The 13,638-nt window shown below is 41.4% G+C and overlaps 1 protein-coding gene across 4 annotated transcripts in view; it reads right to left on the bottom strand.

Moving 5' to 3' along the window:
• Nucleotides 1-72: 72 nt before the first annotated feature.
• Nucleotides 73-13,638, bottom strand: part of znf618 (zinc finger protein 618) — a 16,251-nt gene continuing 2,685 nt past the window's right edge. For 2 of the 4 annotated variants that reach the window (XM_031860209.1, XM_031860211.1), the window contains 10 exons: nt 12,389-12,478; nt 11,908-11,988; nt 10,766-10,855; nt 10,454-10,543; nt 9,295-9,372; nt 9,009-9,053; nt 8,203-8,280; nt 6,896-7,054; nt 5,368-6,449; nt 73-5,065 (listed from right to left, as the gene is read on the bottom strand). In XM_031860209.1, the coding sequence (XP_031716069.1) occupies nt 4,523-5,065; nt 5,368-6,449; nt 6,896-7,054; nt 8,203-8,280; nt 9,009-9,053; nt 9,295-9,372; nt 10,454-10,543; nt 10,766-10,855; nt 11,908-11,988; nt 12,389-12,478 (2,336 nt within the window). In that variant the 3' untranslated portion in view covers nt 73-4,522. The remainder of the gene's footprint in view (nt 5,066-5,367; nt 6,450-6,895; nt 7,055-8,202; nt 8,281-9,008; nt 9,054-9,294; nt 9,373-10,453; nt 10,544-10,765; nt 10,856-11,907; nt 11,989-12,388; nt 12,479-13,638) is intronic. The other 2 variants (XM_031860210.1, XM_031860212.1) reach the window with 2 other exon arrangements.

Raw genomic sequence — 13,638 nt, 5'->3', positions numbered from 1 at the left:
ACACACACACACACACACACACACACACACACACACACACACACACAATACATTTAAGCGCTTAAACACCAGTGCTGTTGACACAGATTTGGAGTTTATTCACACATCACATACTACAGTGGGTAATGTATTCAAGAAACACTGAACAGCGCTGCCACATATGACACAGGAACAAAAGAAAGACACTGAACCCTTTTCTTCGCCATTATATAAAAATAGTGTTGCTACAAAAGTATAAATTAGGCTTACTAATAAAGACAACTCAGATCTGAAGCTACACAGGAATCTGCTGCCAAAGTGCATTAAAAACACACAAAATTAAGAGACTCAACCCATTTTTTTGCATTTTAGCAGAGTATAAAAGGAAGAAATGCCTGTAAAATAGGGTGAAAGCAACACTAATTTCTTAACCTGAATTGATAATACAGAGTATGATCCATAGTTAAAACAGAAAAGGTCTCCATGTTTGCATTCTTATACCATATTTTACAATTGTTAATCTGAATAAGTTAAAATCCTGAAACAAAATAAAACTTACAGCGGATTTAAATTGTCTAATAACAGTATCTTAAGTTGAGTTTTCTATTATATCAAAAACCTTTTGAAATGCTACTGTAGAAAATAGAGGTATAATGTTATTGGTGTTCCCTACTGTAGCTCTGAAATGAAGGCTCCCCCTTGTGGCATAAGACAGCAGTTCTCTTGTATTTACATAATTCATCCTCTGAAAAATGGATGATGTCAACCCATTAACAGCAACTTATCCTCAGCATCGCTCTGCTCCCCACCGTCAAAGGTTAAAAGTCAGTCCCGGTTGCTCCTCTGGCTGTTTGATGAGTGTCCTAAAGGTGACGTCTACTCATGAGCCAGCGTTTCACCTCAGATGGAAGTGAACCACGGCGGCTGTAACTTTATATACCAGTAATCGTATTAAAAGCATGCATATCTTAGATATAATTCTCATTTAATCAACAAAAAAAGAATGCTATTTCTAAGTAAAATTATGTTGACATCATTACGTCAACAATGGCATTTTGTCCCAGAGCATATCATATTTAAAATACTTATTTAAAAACCTGTAAGAAAAATCCCTTCGTCAGTTCAATTCAGGATCACTGCTAATACTAATGTACAGCGTTTTGACTAGATCTTAGACCAAAGCTAAATTTTGTATGAACATCTGATTTTCCAATCTTAAAATCACAACATTACCTTCTGAGTACTGAGGCAAAACATTGGATTGGTTCTTAAAAAATAAAGATTTTAAATATAACTCGCCCCCAATCCTTTTTTTTCTTTTTACCAAAATATAAATGTGACATAAATCAGTTGTAGAACAGTATTATACTATCACACAGAGGGAAAACAGATACACCGTGTTAAAATGTGAACAGAATAATAACCTCAATGCAAAGAAAAGAAAAAAAAGACAGTTTCAGAAACCATTACAGAGCAACCCTAAGACCCCCTGAACATGTTGCCTTTGCTGCCCCCTTCAAGTGGTTTAACTTCTCACCTGGCTGCAGTGATGTACAGGTGTACTCAAGCTACCCCGTGACATCACCGCTGGGTGTGGTTACAGGTGTTTCTGACCACTTCCATCCGACACGGATTGGTGAAACAGGCGGTAAGCTTTCAACCAGAGAGAGGGCAGCAAAACAGTGCTTTTCAGCCCGGCGTGCAGTCACTCTTTTAGGAGATAAAAAGCATTTATGAAAACACTAAATCAAAGCTGGAGACGGACGTAATGAGGGCAACGGTCTATTAAAAACAACCTGACACAGTTTGCAATGCAGAGCCATTCATCTTAGATTGACAGACATAACTGAAGCATATTTAACCATAAAAGCATTTAGAATAAAATGTTTATCATAAATAAAAACTGTCCGTTCTTGGTTTTACACTTCAAACTATTTACTCACATTTCCATGTGCAGTGTACTGACTTATCTACATTATACTTCCTGTGTCCTTACAAACTAAAAAGGCGCAGTCGTGTTTAACAACACTGCCCCCCCACGCTCAACCTCAAAAAAAAAAAAAAAAGCACATGTCACAATTCCAACCTGGGTGATAAATAAATGCGGATCACTAACAGTGACCCGTCTATGAGGGGAGGTGTCTGTCAATGCACACAACATTGATACGTCTTCCTGCTCTGATGTGAGCCCAATGAAGACCTGATCTACTACCTATAGCTTTATACAGTGGATGCTTGTGCTTGGGTGTGTTATTGTTGAAATAAGTCCTGGCCTACTTTGTAAACCAAGAGACGACTTAAAACTTTGGAACACTTGTCAAATACCAGTTTTTTTTTTTTTTTTTTAAGTCCCCCACTCGTCCACTAGAGGACACTGTTTCACACCATCAGCCAGAGGTTCCCCTTCGAGTCTACCGGAGTGAAAAAAACAACTTTAGAAAAGATGGTGGAAAGAAGGCCATTGAACAGCAATACAAAGGCATGATGTTGGTTCTGACTGTAGGGTTCAAGGTGAACGCATGAAAAAGACTTAAGGCCCAAAAACACAGATGACAAACTAGTACTTGACAAATTAGTATTAAAGGCAACAAACGCATTTACAGTATCATTTCCATTCATCCAAGTCATTTCAGGAGGTATTGGCTAATGCAGATGTATACTAGAATCCATAAAAAAATAAAACAGCTTGATTTCATTAGTACTGGCAGAATTTGCTTTAGCCTGAAAAAAAAAAAAATAAACCCTCAGTGATCCATTTTTTTTTTTGTTTATTTGTTGCAAATGGCACGAACTGTATTCGGGGTGGAACGTTTCACAAAAGTCACGGTTCAGTACATTCCTCGGCATTGAGGTTACAGGTTTGGTGTGTTTTCGGTACAGTGAGGAAAAAGTGGCGGGTGCCTGCTTGGGTGCACTCATTCCTGAGAAGATCCCGTTGATTTCACACAAAACAAAATATGACTATTAATAATGAGCTGTTGTTAACCGTCATGAGAACAGTCATGTCTAGTAGATGAACTATGATAAATGTGTGGCTCACATAGGGAAGACAATGTATATATTAGAATGATCAATGGTAATAAATTAAATAGTGTATCTAGCCGTTTGACCTGCATATTCAGCAGCATAAGACCTGATTTAATTTAACCATTTGATGACTTTTCTCTACAATTCGTAACATAAACAAAAAGCGTCATATTAATGTTTTATCCTTTTGAATGAAAAAAAGTGCATGCAGTGCAGTGCATGCAAATGATCCACAGCTAAAATGCTAGGCCGCTTATTAAGCAACCGTCCAATCGGCTGCGATGATGTAGCTCTTAGAGACCCGACCGTCTCACATGGCTGAATGTGTCGATTCGTGATAGTAAATCAGATGTCAGAGGTGCAATGGCAGTAGAGATTCACCTTTTGAATCGTTTGTCCAAACACTCTACATGTTACAGTACTTTAGGAGTGTCCCGAAGAATTTACATTATCGTATCCGATTGGCCAAGAGATGCCTATATTCGGCTGATCGTCAAATCATGTCTTTTGTTTGTTCTTGCTTATTGATTCCTCCGTTTCAGCTTTACATAGAAAAATACTAAAAACAACATTACTGGCCGAGATACACGTTCCTATCCCTCAGCTGTTGTTTCAGAACAATGGACAGCGTCGTTATGTAGGGTGTGTACATGTGTGTACTTGTGTGTGTGTGTGTAGTTGCGGCGCTGTCTGTTGTACTGACATGGAGTGGAGATCGATAGAGAGAGACACAGTTTCTTATCCCGTTTGATTTTCGTGGTTGTAAATAGAACTTTCTGTCCCAATTTCATTTTTCACATCGTAGCAATCGACAGACAGAAAGGAGACGACAGGGAAGCGAAGAGACGGTCTCAAGAGACGCAAAACGCAAACACTTGTTATAACGGCGCTAACACCCGTTTCTACGCGTCTCCCCCGAGCTGATTTTGGAGAATATTCATGAAATTCAAAATATATCTAGCTCTCTGATAGTGCTAAGCTCTGTTATTTAGGAACATATGCAGTCCAATCAGGCTTCTTGAGATTGAACTGTTGAACAGTCGACTATTCAGATTCATCCTGATACTACTTATGGATTTTCAGAGGTCTGTGACAGTAGTTCCAAGCAGCGAAAGCAGATTTTTACCTGAAAATGATGTCATCCAGTGAGAACAGCATTATAGCCTATTAGCAGTTACGTCATTAGGCTGAAGTAATTCTAATCATAAGAGGGATCCTGCTTACATGTGCATGCCAAACCGAGGGCCGTGTACCAAACAATCTTTTGAGAGCTACCGTTCCACCCCTACAATTTGTCCATAGTACTTGACAACAGTCCTTTCTCCATACAAAATATGCAATAAGTCGTATTGTTTTATGAGTGTTTGCAACCTATACAATGCGAGTTTCTGGTAAATATCTGTCATGAGAAGTATTTAACACATTTAAGTTTACAGTTGGTCTAAGCCTACAGTATATAAATAATAGTCTTCAGTCATTGGTTGGAGGTGAAGGTTTGGTTGGTCGAGTGTCTCTCCTAGCCCATGTTGGAGCGAAGGAAAATGAGTTTGTTCATCTCCTCGGAGGTTACCTGCTGCCTCCTCTTCATAGCCAGGCTCTGCTCGCAGACAGTCACACACTCACTGCGTATGCCCACAGCAGGCACAGCAAGGAGCCACATTGCCAGGCGAGAAAGCCTGGGGAACTTCTCATTCACTGCTGAGCTCCAGTACTGGAAGAGGTCAGGTGTGCCTTGGAGAAGAGGCTCAGCCATGTATTGAAAAATCTCTTGTCTAACTTGGCTCTGACTCTCATCATTACCAGACACTGTGCAAGACCCCCTTGAGGTGCCGCCATTGTTTCCCCCTCCCTCTATGCGGCTTATTTTCGGGGTCGGTGGGCCATCGGTGTCCCGCTCTTCACCGCCTGAACCTCCTCCACCACCGGTCATACCTCCATCCCTGGTTTCAGCAGCCATTTCGCATGCGCGGGAGATTATGTCTTCATGCTGGTAGGCCGGCACTGAACACAGTTTGAGCTGTGGGTCGAGGATCATGGCTACCTGGTGGGCTCGTTCGACCTAGAGACAGACGAACATTACAATGATTGCGAGTTCCTTCCTAACAAACCAATCACTGATATGCATGCGTCATACATCAAGGTTATCTTTACTAGCACTGGGTATTTATCAATACTTGGTTGGTTGGCATCAAATGTCTGGTCACATCTGTCAAATCTTGTTCAAATAGAAAACTCATTTTGGTTTTTATTCAAGCAAAGTTCAATAAAATCTCACCAGCATTGGTAGATTTTAGTAATACCTTATCTTATCCCTAAACGCTATTTTCAAGAAACTTTATGTAAGCAACACCAGTTCAGTACCTTGAAATGTTCCTTAAGTGCTTCTAGGAAGTAGTGGCAGAGTTTGCTAGCTGGGCCGGTTCCAGCCTCTCCAGCTTTGGACGTGAAAAACTTCTCCAAGCGAAGGTACACGGGCAGCACCTGCTGTAAGGTTGGTCTCCTCTGGCCGCTCAGCTCCAGAGCTGCCAAACGCAGAGGTGCCAGCAGACAAGACAGCGTACCCAGCAGATGCTTGTTGAGACCTTGGAGGAGCGGAGCTGTGGTCTTACTGCGTCCGTAAGCCTCGCAAATCTGTTCAAAGTGGGCGTGGACCTGCAGGAGAGCTTCAGCCCCACGCTCCCAGCAGGGAGGGGTGGGGCTCTGTGCACCTTCCTCCGTTGTGCTTGTGGATGTTTTGGAGCAATGTTCCTCGCGAAGGGACAGCGTGGTGGAGGCGGCAATATCCCGGCACGTTGAGAGAAGCTCGGCCAGCTCATGAAGACCTCGAGCCTGGAGGCTGCGCTTCCCAAGAACAGCCTGGACAACGGCACCGAGTGAACACCCGGCGCATCGCAAGCATATCCTGCTCCGGCCGCCGCCGAGTGGCGATCCCGCGAATCCCGCTGCCAACACTTTGGGCTCGGAGACGTACACGGTGCGAATGTCGGACATCACAAACTCGGACAGCACATTCTGCACCCAGTGGTGAATCTGCTCGGGCCCCTCCCTCAGCTCAGCCTCCCTCACACCGAGCACGTAGCGCTTCAGCCTCGACCCCTCCACCTGGTAGGCTGTGAGAACGTAGCAAGCGTCGGGGCCCGATGTCTGGGAGTGGCATGTGATCGCGATGCCAAGTGAAGCATTGGAGCCGAGGGCACACGTGACTTTGACTTTGACTTGGTTGTACATGCGGGGCAGCTGACGCAGTGCCAAGGCACTCATGTTGCCAAACGCATCACGGGTGGAGTAGGCACCGTGACGAGCACCCGTATCCACTAAGGTCTGTGCCAATTTCAGGAAGTCCTTGCTGTTGAGCACATTTAGCATGCTCAGATCTGAACACATTACCCGTAAGAGGCGCTCAGCCACCTGCTGACGTTCCTTCTCAGGCAGTCCATTATTCTCTGCCAGCACGGACAGCAGATGGATGGAAAACATAAGAAAGATAATTAGTGTTTATGTTTTCTAAATTAGATATATTGGCAGAAAATGCACAGTATCTTAGAAGGGAAAAGGAAATACGGAATCATACAAAATGACATGGGATATAACTTCACTTTAAAACGCATAGGCTATACATGGCATGACTGGAAGTTCATTCACACGAAAAAGATTTTGCAACGTCTCTAGTGCAACAGAAAAGGGGGGGGGTATGGCTCCTCAGCAAGAATCAAACCAGCGCTGTTGCAGTTATATGGTATCCCACCAGAGGCTCCATAATAATTCCATTTGAACAATTGCCCAACCAAACAGTGTACATAGAGTCAAGGGGGATACAAACATGTTCATAGCCCCGTTCTTACAGTAACTCCCACAGTGTGAAATGAATTAGGTTGATTGCAGAACTTACGGCTGACGGTGTGGTTTCTCTGGGGGAGGCTTTGAGGCTGTATTTGTAGTTTAACTGAGGAATGGGCCTGAGCCGGAGAGCTCCTCCACAGCGGCTCTTGGGGACCGGAGGCTGAGGAGGTTTTGGGAGAGTCCCCTTTCGTGTGGTTCTCATTGTCCGCTGAGGAGATACAAACGTGGAACATCAGGCAGAGGCGACAACATTGCGTGGTTTTAATGAAGTGTATATTAAGCGTTTACGGTGGAGAAAAAAATGTAGAGAAGAAAATTATGACACAAAATTAAACAAACAAAAGAAAAATGACAAAAATACATTACTTGGCCTCCCTAAGTCTGTCATTAACAAATTGTGCCTTCAAAACTAGATTAACAATTTTGACTGATTTGTTTCCTGTTTATTTTCCTGCCAATTCACACATAAATATCAGCCACAAATCTTGCAGGGTATGTCTTCAAGTAAAGTCAGTCAACAACGCCAAACCTGATGTAAAATGATCAACTAGTGTACAGGTGTTCTGTTTCCATTGGTGAAGGATAACAGTATTTTAAGACTGGCCAGACGAAAGTAAAGGACAGGCAACATGACTCATGCATAAGAGGGTAAATAAACGGCCCTATAGTCATTTATCAAGTAGAAATACCTAACATTTAGTGGTAACACCTTCTCAAATATGGCTGAGCTAATAAAAAAAGGCTGAGCTACGGTATTTACTTTGTGTGGCAGCGGCAATGATTTGGATTGTGATCGTTTGTTTGCGTTTGTTGTCGTGAAATTTCTGTATGAGTTTGATTTGTTTGTTATAAATTTAAACAATGAATTGTTTATAACACTAAACATATATTGTGCAGCATGTTAGCCCGGGATCATTGAATCTTGATTTTTTTGTAGTATTATTGTTTGTTGCGTGAAGATTCATTAGCATGTGAAACAAACAATCCAGTCCCCCCCCCCGAAGCTCACCGCTGGTTGCTTGAGATTGGAATTGGTCTTCAATTTCTGACATTTTATATTATAAAAGATTTCTAATTTAAAAAAAAGAATCGGAGGATGATGAACTGTGTACATGGTTACATGTATAACGCACTTAAAAAAAATGTATCCAGCAGCCTCAGAACCAGATCTGCAACAACCCGGATTACAACTGTGTATTCTTTGGAACTTTTATATGTTGTGTACCTCAATAAACAATTATGAATCGTGTGTGATGACACTGCCTTTCACATGCACTGCAGCCACTTGAGGGCGTGTTCACATTTTGTATTCGTTTCCCTGTCGAGCTGAACATGCACTTGTAATAGTGGACTCACCAGCGTGGGACTGCATGTGCTCCAGCAGGTTGTTGTAGAACTGGAACTGGATGCCACAGGCACCACAAGTGTAGGGTTCTAAAAAATCACAAGGCCCAGAAGAGCGTTGACTCTTTGATGGAGGAGAAAATAAATACACTGTCCATCTGCTAGCCTCTAATATCCCTGTTATATACGCTGGAGGTCAGTTCCACCAACATGGTGCTGCTTTTGTGCATTTCAGAAAAATTGACCAAAAATTGTGATGCAGTTTTTGTGTTCATTTCCAAGTATAATAAAAAAAATTGCAGCTATGTTTAAAATTTGTATGTTGTGGCATCCTAGTGGGGTTTAAGGCGCTGGCCATGTAGTCACAATGTCCCTGTTTAGAAAAGGCTTTGTTCCATGTCATCTCTCTCCCCTCATCTGTCCTATCTAATAAAAGGCAACACAAACAAAAAGAAAACATAATAAACAAATAAATGTTTAAATAAAACATTTAAAAAATGTTCCAACAATCTATGACCACCAAAAGAAAACAGTGTAGTCAGCCGATGCTACGTTGCTAGTCATTTCAAGGCTATTTCTGAATGCAATGCAGACGACACGGCTAATGTTAACATTTATGTTCAGACATGCCCTACTGATAGTGAGGCTAAAAGCAGAAAACCTGTTTAGTCACAATGGATTATAGAGAAACTATTTGCCCCAAACAATGACAGATTCAACAAAAATTGAAGCATACCAGAAAAAAAAAAAAAAGGTGAAATGAGAAGGAGGCAGCATGCACATTGTCTGTTTTGAGCAGGAAGGTGCGGTCGACTTACTCTGGGTTGTAGAGAAGGTGCTGGCCACCAGAGGGCTCGGAGTTCCTGTGGACGAGAGGAAAGGGAGGGAGTTCAAACCACAGACGGAGAGAGACATTCTCGATCACCCTTTTCCCTCGTTTATTCAGTCAGTGCCTTAAGTTTTAACGGTATCCTCTTATTATCCGCCAATGTATAACTTGCTTTGTAGCAGAACTGAAAAATGCTTTTCACCATTCGAGCAGAAATGATACATTGCCACTTAAATACACTCCCATCCAAATCAAATAAGTGACTCAGTGCTCACCGCTTGAATTCTGCGAACTGTTTGTGTCAACCAGACTAGACTGAATTGCACTTTCCAGTTTCCGCCTGAATGGACTGTCTGTAAGTGAAAACACAGGAGAAACACTGAGTGACATGGCCGCGCTCAATAAGGTGGATAATATTCTTAATTCGAGCTGAAAAACCCACACAGTTAAGTCGGAGCAAAGTCAGTGACATGTGTATTAATCGCAGTTTCAGTTCGTGGCATGCAAATCCATCACGCTAACTGCCTTGACAGAAAGGATCCAAATGTTCATATTACATTTAAATATGGTTTTAATTCCTCCTCTTCATTCCATCTTTGTGACCCACTTATGGGATGCGAGTGTGTGCCATGCTTTAAATAGTTATGGTGGAGCGCGACATGGCAGAAAGACGGAGGGGGGGCACCACAAAATACAGTACCAGTTGAGAGAAGAATCTATGATTTATGACGGCTGGAAAAAAGATTTACTGATGCCTGCAATATTGACAATGGGCTAAAAAAAGTTTAATAAACAGACTATTTGATTTAACTTTGTTATGAACAAAAACATTTCATTTCAATGTGTTTGGGTGCTTGAGGCAATAAAAAAAAGACATAAAAGACAATATATAAACGTACCACTTAGAGTGTGTAATTAACACTTCACTAGAGGTTAGAGTTAGCTAGTCTCCAGCAGGGTTTCCTCAAATACAGTGGGGAAGGTGACCCAGAACCTCACAGTACAACTAATCTTTTTAGGGTTCTCTTCAATCCTTTTTCCACTGGCTCGGTGTGTCACACTTCAGCCATAGTGGAGCATGCTCTTATGAATTCCTAACACACCCTCTTAGCAGGAGTGTGATATTATTGCGACGGCCCCGGTCCTCAAACCCAGCTATGCAAAGAATCACAGTAAACCGACAGGCTGCACCTTCTGCGCTCCAACAACACGGCACATTATAAAAAAGACTGATTATTCAACAGTACAGGCAATGGGTGTTTGGGTTCTGACCAAGTTCACGAGGTTGTCACCAATGACAAATTTAATGTAGATGATCTGTAAATATGATATTGTATATATTACTATGATGCATAGTATGGGATAGGATGATGAGCTTATCAAATTGCAAGGCACAACAACTGAAAAAATGGAGGATAAAACAAAGATGCTTACTTTTTATCTTACCAGTTTGGCTGTGGCCAAATTTACTCATATCCATGCTGCCGCATTCCTGTACCCGTGATGTCTTCAAATCAAAGGAGCCTACGTCAAGATAGATTCTCAGAGTCAATTGTAGTTCAATGCTGCAACTTAAATTGGTGACATCCAATCTGGCAATACTCATTTTCTTAACAAAGATGCAAGGCTAACGTTGTAAACATTTGAAAACAAAATTCTAGAAGTTGGCACGGAGGTTATATTTGTACAAAGAAAATGTTCACATCCTACAATGGCTTTAAGCAGTAACTTAATTAACAAGCTCACCCATTGGCGCGTGAAGAGCAACATGCTCCTGGTACGGGTTAAAATACTTGTACTGCTTCCCACAGAACTCACACACATAGCTTCCCGTTTCTGCAGGACAAGAGAACTCACAATCAAACACTTTGTTTTCATCAAAATCCATGTTAGTGGTAAAACCTGTATCATGTCAATTAAGGTCCAGTTGGTCGGATTAAGGGAGAGAATCATTTTGTTAATCATGTCTTATTTCACTAGGGAGAAGCAGAAAACAAGAGGTCCTAATAAGACGGAGGAGTTGGGGATTTTGACTGTCCCCCCCCCCCCCCCCCCCCGACTGAAAATATACATTTTGCAATACCTCAATATTAGAGAACAAAAAAAACACAGGGGTCTCCCTGCATAGTGCGTGGAGGTTCACGCAATCCCCCACCAATCAGTAGGAGTCATTAGTGCAGGGACAAGTGCAGGCTTCCCACCTGCGAACACTGCCAATTGTGTTTGAAGGGACACCCGCCGCTGTCGGTTGAACCCGCTGTCTCTGCGGAGGTGGGCGAGTGCTTTTTCCCCTGCGAAGGAGGACTTTTGGACTCATGTTCTGAAACCTTTCCAGTGTGGAGTTAGCTCATATGCTTAATGTTATTTTTTTGTAACATGGATCACCATGACTTAAGGTTGGTCATTACAAACTGGACTTCAACCTGTCAAATCAAAACGGATGACGGATGCACCTAAAAATCTGCTTAGGATTTGAATGCCAACGAGGCAAATACGTAGGGATGTACCGAATAGTTCAAAGCAGAATTCAGAATTTTGACATTTGTATTCTAAAAATCAACATTTGCATGCTGCTCACCTTTTTTTTGGCATGTCTACTAATTGTCTTTAAACCCAGTATTCTGCACAATTGTAGATGAAACTGCCCATATATATATATATATACATATATATTAATGTTGGAGATGGAAGATTTATGTTGAAGAAACTGACGAGTTATGTTCATTACTTAAAATGTAAGAGCTGCAATTTGCTGCCTAAGCTAATATTAGCTAATAATAATAATAATAATAATAATAATAATAATAATAATAATAATAATAATAATGCATTTTGTAATCTTGTCCTACCATCTGTGGAAGAAAAAAAAGTGCATCAAACAGTCTTACTTGGTCCAATTTTCTGGTAGGGTTCAACTGGCTCCTCCTCTTTAAGGCCGTCCACAGGTAACACTACCTGTTCATATGGATCTGAGAGGGACGGGGGAAGGGAGGCGAGGATGAAATGGGCAGTGAGTTTTAGAGCGGCAAGTATATCCGACTGTTTACTTACATATTTATACCCTTTCTACATTCTTACCAACGACTTTACGTGGAGTAGTTAAGTTCTTGTAAGAAGGGAATATTACATTTTGTCAACATTCACTAATTTCTGAAATCGTGGGAATAGATCCGTTTCTTTTTGTTTCAACATTTTTCTGATCTCCTCTTTACTAAGCTCCTCAGCTTTTGTTGCTGCTGCAGGAAGTCGAGACTCTGCTGCATGGGGACAGTGTGAAATGGGAACTTCACTTATAAATGGCTTTCCAAGTCTGTGAGTTTCAAACAAAAAATAAATTGTCATGCAAATTGTCCAAAAACTCTTGGTTACCATCAACTGCATGCAGGTCACGGTGCTCCTGGAAGCAGCTGTAGTATTTATACTTCTTGCCACAGATGTCACAGGAGTAACGGAAGCTATCTGCAGAGGAAGAGATGGAGAGAGAACAGCATTGTTTACGATGGCAATGGTTATTTTGTGGATGACTGAATCCAAAACTGCAAACTGGGTAAGTAATAACCTAATAATAAAACAGCAAGACTTTGGTTTGGTGCATCGTTTGCAATACAGAGAGCAGGAGAGATCGGAGAGAGTAACACATGACACACTTAAGGAGCCATTGTTGGTACTGTGCATAAACTTTAACCAACTGGACCCCAAAAACACGGCAATTTAACATGTTTAGAAAAGCAGTTTCCCAAGGTGTTGCAACAGCTTTTCACATTTAATTTGCAGAAAAGTATTTCATCGTAGCATAGAAAGAGGGCCAGAGTTCTGTGTTAAGTCATTTTGCATCAGAGAAATTAATCAACAAAGAAATGGGATTAAAATACATAGAAAAAGCTTTGATTGCATCGGGACAGAGAAACAGAGGGAGGCTCGGTGAGATTAGATAAACAAGATAAATGGGCAGATGAATCCCCGAGAAAAAAAGTATGCAGTTTTGTATGCAAAACAAATTTCAATGTAAATTCATTCAATACTGCAATTTCAATAAAAAAAAAATATAAATAAATCAAATTTCATAGCCATTTTTCCCTAAAATTCGGTAGAGGGCTAAGAGGGTGAAGGGACATAAGGGACGCAGAGTACTTGCTCCGCTCATGCTAATCTTGTTGCAGTGGCAAGCATTGTGCAGCCAGGTGGCTGCTGACAATTAAGAATACCTGAAGTGCGCCACAGTGAAATCCTGCCTGAGGCCAATCTGCTGCATAAACAGCGTGACACAAAGCAAATGTAAGACAAAATCCTTTCTCCAGTTGGTTCATGTTTAGTCTTCTCTCCATTATAATATTCCTGACTGATGTTTCCCCCTCATGACGAATGTTTTATCATTTAGCACAAGAGCGACAACTTCTAAACCATCTCTCAGTCATTTAATCATTCAGCTGCATTCTCAGCTGAATGCCTGAGGTATTACAAAAGGTGCGTTTAAATAGTGTGAAATATTAGGTTTATTCTACTCTGGACGGATCATTTTTAAGTCGAAACATTTTACAGTTTATGCTTTAAAAACTGCATTTTGAATATTTTGGAAACATAGTAAATGTTTGTCCTGGACATGTGATACAAGGGGGGGG

This window comes from Anarrhichthys ocellatus, unplaced genomic scaffold, assembly GCF_004355925.1.
Source record: "Anarrhichthys ocellatus isolate YVR2014 unplaced genomic scaffold, GSC_Weel_1.0 scaffold23, whole genome shotgun sequence".
Lineage (NCBI taxonomy): Eukaryota > Metazoa > Chordata > Actinopteri > Perciformes > Anarhichadidae > Anarrhichthys > Anarrhichthys ocellatus.
Note: the sequence above shows the minus strand (reverse complement) of the source record. Positions and strands in the feature narration are given on the sequence as shown.